General features: G+C 62.0%; 1 protein-coding gene across 1 annotated transcript; it reads left to right on the top strand.

Moving 5' to 3' along the window:
- Positions 1 to 3197: 3197 nt before the first annotated feature.
- Positions 3198 to 7833, top strand: UBALD2 (UBA like domain containing 2). Its single transcript, XM_082492327.1, has 3 exons — positions 3198 to 3378; positions 3999 to 4061; positions 7380 to 7833. Exons 1-3 carry the CDS (start codon positions 3259 to 3261, stop codon positions 7698 to 7700), a joined length of 504 nt encoding a protein of 167 aa, XP_082348453.1. The 5' UTR covers positions 3198 to 3258; the 3' UTR covers positions 7701 to 7833.
- Positions 7834 to 11597: the final 3764 nt, after the last annotated feature.

Raw genomic sequence — 11597 nt, 5'->3', positions numbered from 1 at the left:
ATGAGCAAAGGCCGTCCCCGGGGCTCCCCGCTTCATGCCCTCCCTGCAGAGGGACACAGGCACCTCCTTCCCCGTTTGCTTTCTACCCTCACAGCCCCAAGGACGGCTAAGAAAAGCCAAACCAAAGAGCAGACGCTGACATGGCAAGCCCCGGGGACAGCTTTGTACCCCGTTTGTCAGCCTGCTGCCGTCACACCGGGACCCGCGGCCCCGGCAGTGACACCGCGTCTGCACCGCTGGATGTCACACCCGGGCTGGGTGCCAACGGGAGCATTGGCCGAAGAGGAGCCGAGGGAGACATCAACACCGGCAGCCTGCTCCGGCTCTCGGTGCTGGAGCCCGTCTGGGAGCCCTGAGATCCCAGGGCCTGATCCCCGCTCACCCCAAAGTGCATTTCGGGGAGCCTGTTCTGCACACGGATCATTAAAAAAATCTAACCCAGCCCAGCATTGCTCCCCTGCCTCGCTCCAGCCAGCGACGGCAGCGAGAAACGCGAGCCTGGGAGAGGGAGCCAGCGCATTTCATTACCGGCACACAACAGACTGCAGGGTTTTACTGCAGATAATAATTCAAAGTTATCCCCGTGCAGATCCATAACCCAGCAGTCATTACACGCAGAGCTGCTGCCTGCATGCACTGCTTGTGGGCTTTTTTTTTTTTTTCCCAGCGATTACTGCAGCAGAGGATTTTGTAGGACAGTGCCGCAGTGGAGCGCGGGAGCGCAGGCAGGAGCTGGGTGATGATATGGCTTCGAGGGCAGGTTCCCTCCCAAGCCTGCCCAGCCCCATCCACACCTGACCCCAGCACAGGACAAACCCCAGAGGGGGAATCCAAGGCACAGAGAAAAAGCAACGTTTAACCCCAAAATGCACCTGCTGCCATGCGAGATGCAAGTCCGAAGCGCTCGTGCTGCCCAGCCGTGGGATTTGGTGCATGAGTTTGGCAGGGAAAGGGGACCCTGCTCCTGCCTCCTTGTGCCAAGAGGGAAATTGAGGCATGGGATGGGGCAGTGGTTTGCTCAAGGGTTAAACAGCCAGCCGCTCTCCCATGGCAGCAACGTTTGTCTGTATACCCAGTATGCCCAGTCCGCTCCCAGTTCCTCCAGCAGTCACTGGCATCCTCTGCAGAGCCAACAACCCACCCCTGCCTGGCTCTTGCCCCAGCTCTCCCATGTCCCTTTTGCCTTATCCCTCCCCAAATGTTGCCCCAGCTCTCCCCACCCAGTTGTCCCTAGAGGCTGCCGCAGCCCTGCAAGGCAGCAATGGCTGGGGAGGGGATGGGACCTTCGTTAGCGGGTGCTGAGCCCTAACAAGGGCTGCTGTATCATTAGCCCCCCCACCCCCCAGGCTGGTTTCTGGAGCAGCTCCTGGCTGGGAAGGTGGAGTGAGGTGCTGGGACCCCCCACAGGTCCCAGCGGAGTGGCAGGGCAGTGAGCATGATGGGAGGATGGAAGAGCATCTTGGGCAGGATCAGGCCAGGGAGGGTCGATGGCAAATCCTGCCTTCGCTGCAAATCCTGCCCCAAAAAGGGGCTTATCCGCCAGCCGGTTGGTGCGGTGGGAACAGCCGAGGTGTTTGCAGCCGAGGTGGTTCCGCAGCCAGGCTGGGCACAGAGTTGCATTTCGAAGGACTGAAGGTTCTGCCTGCTCTTCCAAACGTCACAAGCGCTGTGATTTATCAGGGCCTCTGATGCCCGTTGCCTGCGCGAGTCCCGCCAGTTTGTGAGCTTCACGGGGAAGCACTACCCGAGGCCGGTTGCTCACAGGTTTGCTAGCTCAGCTGGAAGCCGCGCTGCGCACACCCCCGGGTGTTTCTGGCACGCAAGAGGTCCCGAGCGCACTCCGGGGCTGCGTGTAAAGGGGCTGCATGCAGGAGGCAGGTGGGTTCGGGGATCCGGCTTCGCCTGGAATCTCTCTTCTCACACCTCAGGGCTGGTTTTGCCCCAGGAGGACAGAGCTGCTGAGATCTCAGCTGGGCAAGTGGGACCCTCCATACCCATTGCTGCAACCCAATGGGTGGGCTCCCTCCCTGAACACCCCAAGGGACAGCCTGGGGAAACCTCACACCGGCACCACTTCTCCATTGCGCCGGGGGCAGAGCCGGCTGGGCAGGGGGACGCCCACTGCCATGGGACCATCAGGACTTTGCAGAAGTCCCATATGGGCCCTCACACACTGGCTGCTGGGGACAACTGGCTACAGACCCCTTTCCAACACCTCCATCCCTCAGCCAGCTCATCACCATCGCCACATCCAAACTTCCAACGTCACTTTTCAGCTCAGTCCAGTTTCACACCATCCATTTGCAAACTGCCCGGCTTAGTCATTTGGGTTTTAAATGATGCTTTTTCCTTTTCAATTAAATGTTTCCAGGCGTGCAGCACACTGGTCCCCAAACCCAGCAGGGGGACGTGCATCAGTGGGGGGGACCTTGCTCTTGCTGGCTGTGGCCAAAGCTCAGAGTCACCAGGACTTTAAATACTACGTTACAAAAAAAATACCCCAAACCTGGGACCTCTGCCTGAGCCCCTCATGCGGAGGCCTTCCTAAGGAGGGGGAACACGGGTGAGCTCAGGCCGGCTCCCCCCTCCTGCCCCCCGGCCTCAGGCTGGGGTCCCTGCCCCGGGGGCAACATGGCTCGGGGGGCTCAAAGCGGGCCCTGCTGGGGGCTGGGGGGGACTTAATGGGGGAGACCCCGCCTGGAGCGGCCCCCCCAGCCCCGGGGTACCCGCAGGCTGGCGGAGCTCCGCCCGCAACCGAGAGGGGTTGGCGGGGAGCCCCCGCCCGCACCTCTCAATGAACCTCCTCAATGAACGTTGACGTCATCAACGCCTTCCGGAAAAAAACCCTCGCCACGCACCCAATCAGCGCTCGAGCCGCTCCTTCTGCCGACCGCCCCGCCCTCCCGTAGTTCAACGACCAATAAGAGCGCCGTCTGCAGCCAAAACACAAGCGTCGACCAATGGAAAGGCGGGGGGGCGGGGCGCGGCGCCGGGGCAGCTGGAAGATTCGAACCGAACGCCCGTCGGGGCGGGCGGCGCGGCGGTGGCCAATCAGAGCGCGGGGGGCGGAGCTTCTCGGTGTGTGTGTGTGTGTGTGCGTGTGTGTGTGTGCGCGCGCGCGCGCGCCTCCCCCCCCTCCTCCCCGTTCCCGGTCCGTCCCCGTTCCCGTCCCCCCCATTCCCCCCCCCCCCCCCCGCCGCCCCCCGGTGGCGGCGCGGCGCGGGGCGGCGGGCAGCGCTCGGCGGGGCCGCCCCCGCCATGTCGGTGAATATGGAGGAGCTGCGGCACCAGGTGATGATCAACCAGTTCGTGCTGGCGGCCGGTTGCGCCGCCGACCAGGCCAAGCAGCTGCTGCAGGCGGCCCACTGGCAGTTCGAGGTACGGGCCGGGCCCCCCCCCGAAAAACCGGGACACTCCTCCCCCCCAACCTCCAACCCGGGAGCCCCCCCACCCCCCTGCCCGCAGGACGGGACGGAAGGCGGGGGGAAGGCCGGCCCAGCCGCGGCCCACCGACACGCGTGGCCCGGCCGCTGCGCCCCCCCAGCACCCACGCGGGAAGGGGGGGGGCTGAAACCGGCTCCCATCTCCCCCCGGTCTATTTATACCGGGCCGTAACCCGAGCTGCGGCCCAGCGCCCGACGCCGGGGGGGGCTGCTCCCCCCCACCCTACCGGAGCTGGGGGCGGGGGGGGGCCGCGGGTGGGCCCGCTGGGGGGTGACCCCGTGTAAACAAGGGGTGGGGTGGGCTGTACCCCTCGCCACGGGGGCGTGGGAACGATCCCGAGTGGGTCGGGTGAAGGGCAACGCTAGCCCCCCCCTTCCCCCCTCCCCGCCGCCTTAGGCCTGGGGGGGGGGGGTGGGTGCCCGGGGGGCGTTCCCACGGGGGGGGGGGGGGGGCGAGCGGGGGGGCTGTAGAGTGTGTGTGGGGATGGGAGGGGGGGGGGGGGCGTGTTTTCCTTCCCCCTTTGTCTCGGGTGGGCTGACAGCTTGTCCCCACAGACGGCCCTGAGCGCCTTCTTCCAGGAGACCAACATTCCCAGCAGCCACCACCCCCCCCAGATGGTAAGTGGGGACACCCCCTCCCGCACCCCCCACCCCCCCATCCCCAAAACCACCTTTAAATCCACCCCATCACCTCCCAACCACCCCAACCCCCCACACCTACAGACACCACCCAGCTCAGGACCCCCCTAAAATGCCACCACCCCCCCCATCGAGGGGTCTGCGCCCCCCCCATCCCCCCCCAATATCTCCCGGGGCGGCGGGGCTGTCAGCTCCCCTGCCAGCCATATTGCTCTGCGCCCGGAGGAACACGCAGCCGGCGAATGTAAACACGAGCTAAAATGTCTGCCAGGAAATAGTTTGTCTCCGCGAGCATCGTGCTGGAAGTTGGGCTCCTCCGGCCGGGTTTGGGGAGGGGGGGGGGGGGGGGGGCAACGCACACACAGGGACCCCCACCGCCCACTCCCCCCTTTTCCCCAAACACCGCTTGACCTTGGCCGAGGGCACGTCCCCTTGGCCGTGGGGAGGAAGTTCTTCCCCTCCGGGAGGTTTTTGGTGTGCTTTGGGGGTTGTCGGTTTGGTTTGGTTTTTGTTTTGGTTTTTTTTTAATCTATCTTTTTTTTTTTTTTTTCTTTTTCCTGGTGAGGAACTAAACGGTGCCACACGCAGGGGAAGGAGCAGATCTGGGCTAAGCAGATTTTTTTTATTATTATTTTTTTATTATTATTATTATTATTTTTTCCCACTTTTCTCCTGCCGTCAGGAAATCGCCAGCCAGCCTGGCATCGCCGGTGGCAAGCGTGCTCTCTCGGAGAAAGTGATTTTGCCGGCCGGTTCCCACTTAAACCCCTTTTCTATTAATTCCTCCTCCCCCTGCGCGTTTTCTCGCCACCTTGGGGAGCTCGCAAAGGGCCGCCTGGCAGAAAGCGCTCTTTCCCGGGGGGGAAAGGGGACGGGAGAGCAGGCAGGAGCTGCCGGCCGGATTCAGGCCTCGCTGTGTTTTCGCACCGAAAGCCGCCCGGTTGTGATGGAACGTGTCCCGCTCCCCGTGGCCAGGCGGGACCCACCTCCCCACCGCTGGCGCGGTTGCCGCCCCCGTCGCCCCCACCCAGCCTGGCACAGAGGGTCCGAGGTGGGATGGCTCTTCTCCCTCTCCCCGCGGTGTGTTCCTAACACCATGTGCTCCACGTGGTGGCAAAATACCTTTCACCCTCTCACCAAATACTCCCCGCCTCACATTTTTGGCATTTTTTTGCTGCTATTTCCCCCCCCCACCATCCCCACCCCCCTCAGCATCCTGATTTCTGCAGCTTAAAATGCCCCGCACGGCGTTGGGCTTTTACCGTCACAGTTTCTATTTCTTTTTCAAGCAGCGGAGAACAAAGCTGCGAGCGCAGCAGGGGGGCGGCACGTCGCCTTTGCCCCCGCGGAGGGGAGGCTCCTCGGCTCCCCGCGCCCCACGAAACCCCCGTGGGTCCGGGCTGCGGGGAAGGGACGTGCCCGGAGCTGTTTGGTGTGCCGGTGCGGCAGCACATGCTGGGATCAACCCTCCGATGGCCGAGCAGCTCCTTAACAAAAACATGTCAGAGAAGGAAGGCAATAATTACACGGCAATTTTTATTCTTTTTTAAATTAATTTTTTTAATTAATCCAGCAAACACTACCCCAGAAGCTCGGAGCTGTGTCGTGTCCCACCCCCCCCCCCCAGCATAATGCCTAACCTCAGTCCAGGGCTGGTGGTTGGCACGTGTGCATGTGTACGGCTGCGTCGTTGTTTGTTTTTTTCAAAACACAGTCACGTGAAGGTTTTTTTTTTTGCTTTTTTTTTTGTTTGTTTTTTGTTTTTTGTTTTTTGCAATGAGTATCTTTTCAGATACTGCCAAATGTATAGGCTATTAAAAAAAAATAAGGGGGGGGGGAAAAAGCTGGGTTTCCACCGCTTCGAGGTGAGCTCTGAAATGAGTTCTCCTGTCTTCGAATGGGTCCAGCTGGGACACGCCTGGCCCAGTTTGGCCGTGGAGGGGAAGAGTGGGGAGTACCTACAGAGCACTGACCACTCCTCTGACCCCAGTGATCGCCAAGGATGGTTGGGACAGGGACAAGGAGGACCCTGCAACAGGGGTTTGCGTGTGCTGGGGCTGCTGAGCCAGGGGCAAATCCTGGGATAACCCCCGGGAAGGGGGAGATGCAGCAGCTGTTCCCCATCAGCAGCATCTCCCCCATTCCCTGTTGCTGGAGGCAGCAGATGCTGCCCCGGCCCCTCGGCACTGCTCGATGTCCGTATGGCGGTGAGATGAGCTGCTCAGCTGTGTCCCGGGCTCCGATGGGAGATGCCACTCCACGAGGGCAATAGGGATTTGGGGCAGATTACCCCAGGGGGGTGAAGCCCCCTGTGCAGGCACCTCCTCCATGCCATGCATCCCCCTCCCAGTGCATGCACCCCATGCCCATACCCCTTCCCTGTCCATGCACCCCATGCAGTCTCCCCAAGTTCTGCTTGACAGGTCCAGTGGGGGGGAAGTGCCCCCCCCCAGAACGTTTCCCCCAGGGGACGGGCTGGACAAAGCGCCACTATTTCTAACCCCCCTGTGCATGTGTGTAGGGCAGATGCCCACCCTATTTTGCACCACTGGGGTGAAGCTCCCCTCCTCCACACATCCTCTTGGGGGCTTTACCCTCCCCCTCCCCCCTCCATACTCAAGAGTGCAGCAAGTGCTTTGCTGAATTGGGGCCCTGGGTGCTGCCAGCCCCTTAGCCCCAGTGTGGGCCCGGGTGCCCCCCCACTGGATTTTCCCTGCTGACAAGATTGGCTGCAAAAAGGGCCAGATCCATCCCGGGCTGAGCAGGAGGTGGGGAGGGCACTAAACTGAGCCGGGTCTGCAGGAGGTGGGTGCTGTGCTGGGACCCAGGTGGTCCCGGGGGGTCCTTTTGCTCCCTGTGCCCTCGTGGGGTGCAAAAGGGAGGGGGGGTCCTGCGGACCCACCTGGGACCCCAACACCCTCCCCACCCGTTGTGCCGGACCCCTTTGCAGCAGCTCTGTGCCATGGGGCAGCTGGCATCAGAGCACCGTTCCCCTCCCCAAACCTGCCACCCCCCTCAAGCGCTTTGAGCACCCTGGATGGGTCAAAATGTCCTTCCCAGCCCTGGCTGGGCTGGAGACCCTCCCCATGCGCTTTTGGGGGACCCTCGGGGGCTGCACAGCAGTGCTGGGGACCCCGATGCCAGCCAGACCTGGGCTCCGAGCATCCTCTGGGGGGTCCCAGGTACGGGATGCAGTCGGGATCCCCCATGATGGGTCCATCCAGCTCTCGCAGGCAGTTTGGGACCCCAGAAGTGTCCGTGACGGATCTGACGCTCACCTTCTCCTCTCCCCCGCAGATGTGCACCCCCAGCAACACGCCGGCCACGCCGCCTAACTTCCCGGACGCTCTGGCCATGTTCTCCAAGCTGCGGACCTCCGAGAGCCTGCAGAGCAGCAACAGCCCCATCACCTCCATGGCCTGCTCCCCCCCAGGGAGCTTCAGCCCCTTCTGGGCTTCCTCGCCCCCCAGCCACCAGCCCGCCTGGCTGCCCCCCTCCTCGCCCACCGCCCACGGCCTCCACCACCACCTGCACCACCCACAGCCCACCTGGCCCCCCGCCCCCCCGCCTGCCGCCCCCCCACAGAAAGCCATGGCCACCATGGACGGCCAGAGATAAGACTGGGTTGGTGGAGGGAGGGGGGGTGGGGGGTGGGGGAAGAGGAAATGGGGGGGGCCGGGCCAGGGCGTTGGGAGCGGGGGCTCCCCCAGAAACGCACTGGAATCATTTTCTAGGTTTTATTATTATTTTTTTGGGGGGACACACATACACACACACATGCTGCCAGGGAGGGCACTGGCCCATGAGCACCTCTAGCTGGTCTTTTCTCCCCCCATTTTATTTTTTTTTTAAATATATAACTATAATATATAAATATATCTAATGTATATAAATTCAGAGAGAGAAGGAAGCAGCAGCATGGACACGCTGCTGGAGGGGGGGGGTCCTTACACCCTCCAGCATCCCTGCAGCAGGGCAGGAGAGGGAAGGGCAGGGGGGGGATAACAAAAAAATATATGGATGGAATATGGGTGGAATATGGATGGAAGCGGCTATTGGCACTCCCGGTCATGGCCATGGGGGCACAGAGCCACTGGGCGCCCCCTCTCCGCCCCAGCTCTGGATTTTCTGGACGCTTGTTGCAGCGCCCAGAGCAACGTGCGCCTCTCCTCTGGCTTCCAAAAATCAGTCTGGCTTCTTGCACAGACCCCCCACCCCATGCCCACCCCCCTCACCCCGTCCTCCCTCCCCCTGCACCTCTCCGGGGCCGGGAGGGGGGGGGGGGGGACACAGAGCTAGGGGCTGTGATTTATCAAGGTGATGGCCGCCCTGTCCCTGTGACCACTGTTCATGGCCCTTCCCAGGGAGTGGGAGGGGGCTCTGGGTTTTTTTTTTTTAGTTTTCAAATCAATCTTGCTTAAAAAAAAAAAAAAGGAAAAAAAGAACAAAAAAAGGTTGAAGGTTTTTTATTCATTAAATAATAATGAATTAAATAATAATAATGAATTTAATAATTTAAAAAAAAAAAAAACACAACACTTTTTTAACACCATTTGGCCATCGGATAAGCCTGGCTGGTGGTCTGCTGGCTCGGGCTGCCAGGGGGCCAGAGCTCTGGGGGGGGGAGGAGCAGGGGTTGCTCCCCCCTGCACCCACCCCCGGGGCAGCTCCACCAGCCCAGGATGGGGCAGACAGCAGGAGAGACTACAGGGAGCTGATGGAGGGAGCTGGGGGAGAGATGGGTCAGGGGAAAAGCCAGCACCCTGCAGGCACCCTGCCCTCCCCACTGTCCCCTCCGCACCCATGAGATCCCGGCCCCGAGCTGGCCCCGGCTGTACCTTCCATGCTCGTGAGCGCGGGTGGCTGCTGGTCCAGCCAGTCCCTGGAGATGCGGCCATCCTTGGTCAAGAGCTCCACCACGTTGCGCTGGGAAGGAGAGAGCGGCTGGCTGAACCACGAGCCGAATTCAGCATCCCCGGGCGATGCTCCCACACCCAGCTCTCCCTGGGGAAACTGAGGCATGGACCTACCTGGATGGTCAGTGTCACCCACCGTGCCTCAGTGGCCCCCACCGTATCCCCGCCGTTGTCATCCCTACCTTGTCGAGGAGCACCCGAGCCCCACTGCCACCGTGGGAACTGCTCCCACGGGCACCTGCAGCACCCCAGTCCCATGGCAAGGACAAAATGGGGGGGTGGGGGGATATGTCTTATCCCTCTTGCTGGGGTGGGATGCTCCCAGCCCGGGAGCAAATGCTGCACCTCGGAGATGCAGGAGTCCCATGTATTTTAGGACGAGGTTTGTCAAGGCTGCCCCAAGGACCAGGACACGCTTGCCTCACCCCTGACAGCACCTCCAAAACCTGGCAGCTGCCCGTGGCGGGCAGGGACACGGGCTGAAGGGTGCAGGCGCCCACGCCTGCCATCTGAACTGGCCCTTGCACCGGTTTCATTGCTTCATTAGCGCTAATTGCACCCCTGTGCCTTGCCAGGAGGGCAGGTCACAACCCAGCTCCACAGCACCATGTGTCACACCCCTGCCTGGAGGGACGAGCCGCCATCCCCCCCCCTCAGCCCAGAAAGCCTTTGCACCCACACCCCAGTTTTGTCTCAGGAGGGCTCTGTCCCGCAGGTACCCCCTCCTTGTGCCTCCAGTAATGTCAGGAAGCTGCTGTTGGCTTGCTAGTGCGGGGAGAAGGCACAGCTACTTCATCAGCATTCCCACAGTTCACTGGTTAAATTGGTCCCGTGCCAGGGTACCACACAGACACCCGCGGGGACAGCCAGAGGGACAGGGGTGAGCTCCGTCCCTTAAGCCCCCACTGTCCCCATCTCACTCTCTCCTTAACCCCAGCTGCATCACCAGCCTCTCTCTGTGGCGCTTTCTCCTGGAGCTGCTCCAGGATGCTCTTGCTGTGCTCCAGCTGCTGCCGGAACGCCCCAGCTCCAGGCGGTCCATCTGTGGATGGGTGCACGCCCTCAGCCTCCCACCATGGGATGGGACATCACAGTCCCCTGGGGGGACCCTCGGAGGGATGCTGCCTTAGGCCGCCGAGCCATGAAGGTGCCAATTTTGTGCGGCGCGGATGAGCCACCCCTCACCTTGGAGGCCACCTCTTCACTGAGCTGTTGCCGGACCTGCTCTTCACCCGTCTGCCAGCTCAGCATCTCCTGGATCATCTCAGTCAGCTGCTCCATCCCTGTATCAAACTCGCTGCTGCTGACTTTGCTGGCCAGGGCAGTGTTGTCTGCTTTTTAGCAAGAGGGAAAGGCAGGAGAGCAGCGGGAAAAGGATGGAGGTACGATGGGCAGGGCCAGCTCGTATTGGGAGGAGAGGGAGAAGGGCTATGTGGCCCCACTCACCCCGTCACCCCTATGGGGTGGGTCCCACCAGCTGAAGGGACCCGGGCAGAGACAGAGGGACCTGGCGAAAGCACCCCATGAGGGCACAGAAGGGCCTCCTGGCCAGCCAAGCACCCCCCTGCCTCCCTACCCCCCTCAAAAACCTCCAGGAAAGGCATTTGGAACCTCCACAGGGCTGCAAGCAGGTTTCAGCCAACAAGCTGCAGTGCCGTGGAGGCTCGATGACCCCAGCCAGCCAGAGAACGTGGTTGGAACCCCACCAGGACCACCCCACCGAGGCAGCGGGTGGTGGGAGTGCATGCCCCAGACCTCACCTGCATCTGCTCAGCCACCTCTGTCACCAACTGCATCAGCGTGGCCTCGGTCCTCTCCTGCAGTTCCAGCTCCTTCAGCTCCATCACCTCCTGCAGCATGGACCTAGCCAGCGAGACGGGGGCATGGGCAGGCTTAGCCCCCGGCTTTCCAAGGGCATCCTCAGCTGCCTGCGCTGGGAATGGCGGTGGTGGCAGAGTCAGGCACAGCCCCCTGTCTCGTCCCAGCACCGAGGCCCTTCGGCTGCCCCCTCCCTGCCCAACCCCCTCCCCCCAGCATCTCCACCGCCCCCTTGGGGGCTGCTGCTGGCTCACCTTCCTCTTCTCAGCCTGCAGGTCACTGGCCAGGCCTTGCAGGGGGGACACCCGACCCCAGAGGGCAATGGTCTCCTCATCTAGAGGGACACGGTCCAAGGGGACATGCTGTCAGTAAGGTGGTCTCACCCTTAGGGCCAGGCTCTGAGCACAATGAGCCCTCAACCCAGGGTGTCCCCATGCCAAACACCCCCCCATGAGCTCCCACCTCCCTCCAGGAAGAGCAGGCACAGCTTCTCCAGCTTGGTGTAGTCTGATTTGGTGGCTTCCAGCTGGACCGTCTGCTCCTTCAGGTGGCCAAGCTGCCCAATCTGGCGGAGAGCCTCCACTGTTCATGCAGCAGCTGGAGGCACTTCTGGAGCTGGAGGACCCCCAGGACACAGCCGGCTCTTGCGAAGGGGACATGCTGGGGGATCCTGGCTGTGTCCCTGGGGTGGCAGTCTGGGTGCCAGAAGACCCTGACTGCATCCCCGCGGTGGTGGCGGCACCAGCATCAGAAGTGCTTGTCCAATCTGAGGGAGCACCTG

Source organism: Vanellus vanellus, assembly GCF_965231255.1.
Source record: "Vanellus vanellus genome assembly, chromosome: 17".
Classification (NCBI taxonomy): domain Eukaryota; kingdom Metazoa; phylum Chordata; class Aves; order Charadriiformes; family Charadriidae; genus Vanellus; species Vanellus vanellus.
Note: the sequence above shows the minus strand (reverse complement) of the source record. Positions and strands in the feature narration are given on the sequence as shown.

Coding starts and splice junctions, on each gene's coding strand:
- UBALD2 (XM_082492327.1), top strand. CDS start 3,259: ATGTCGGTGAATATGGAGGAGCTGCGGCACCAGGTGATGATCAACCAG. Junction 3,379..3,998: donor CGGCCCACTGGCAGTTCGAG/GTACGGGCCGGG, acceptor TTGTCCCCACAG/ACGGCCCTGAGCGCCTTCTT. Junction 4,062..7,379: donor GCCACCACCCCCCCCAGATG/GTAAGTGGGGAC, acceptor TCTCCCCCGCAG/ATGTGCACCCCCAGCAACAC.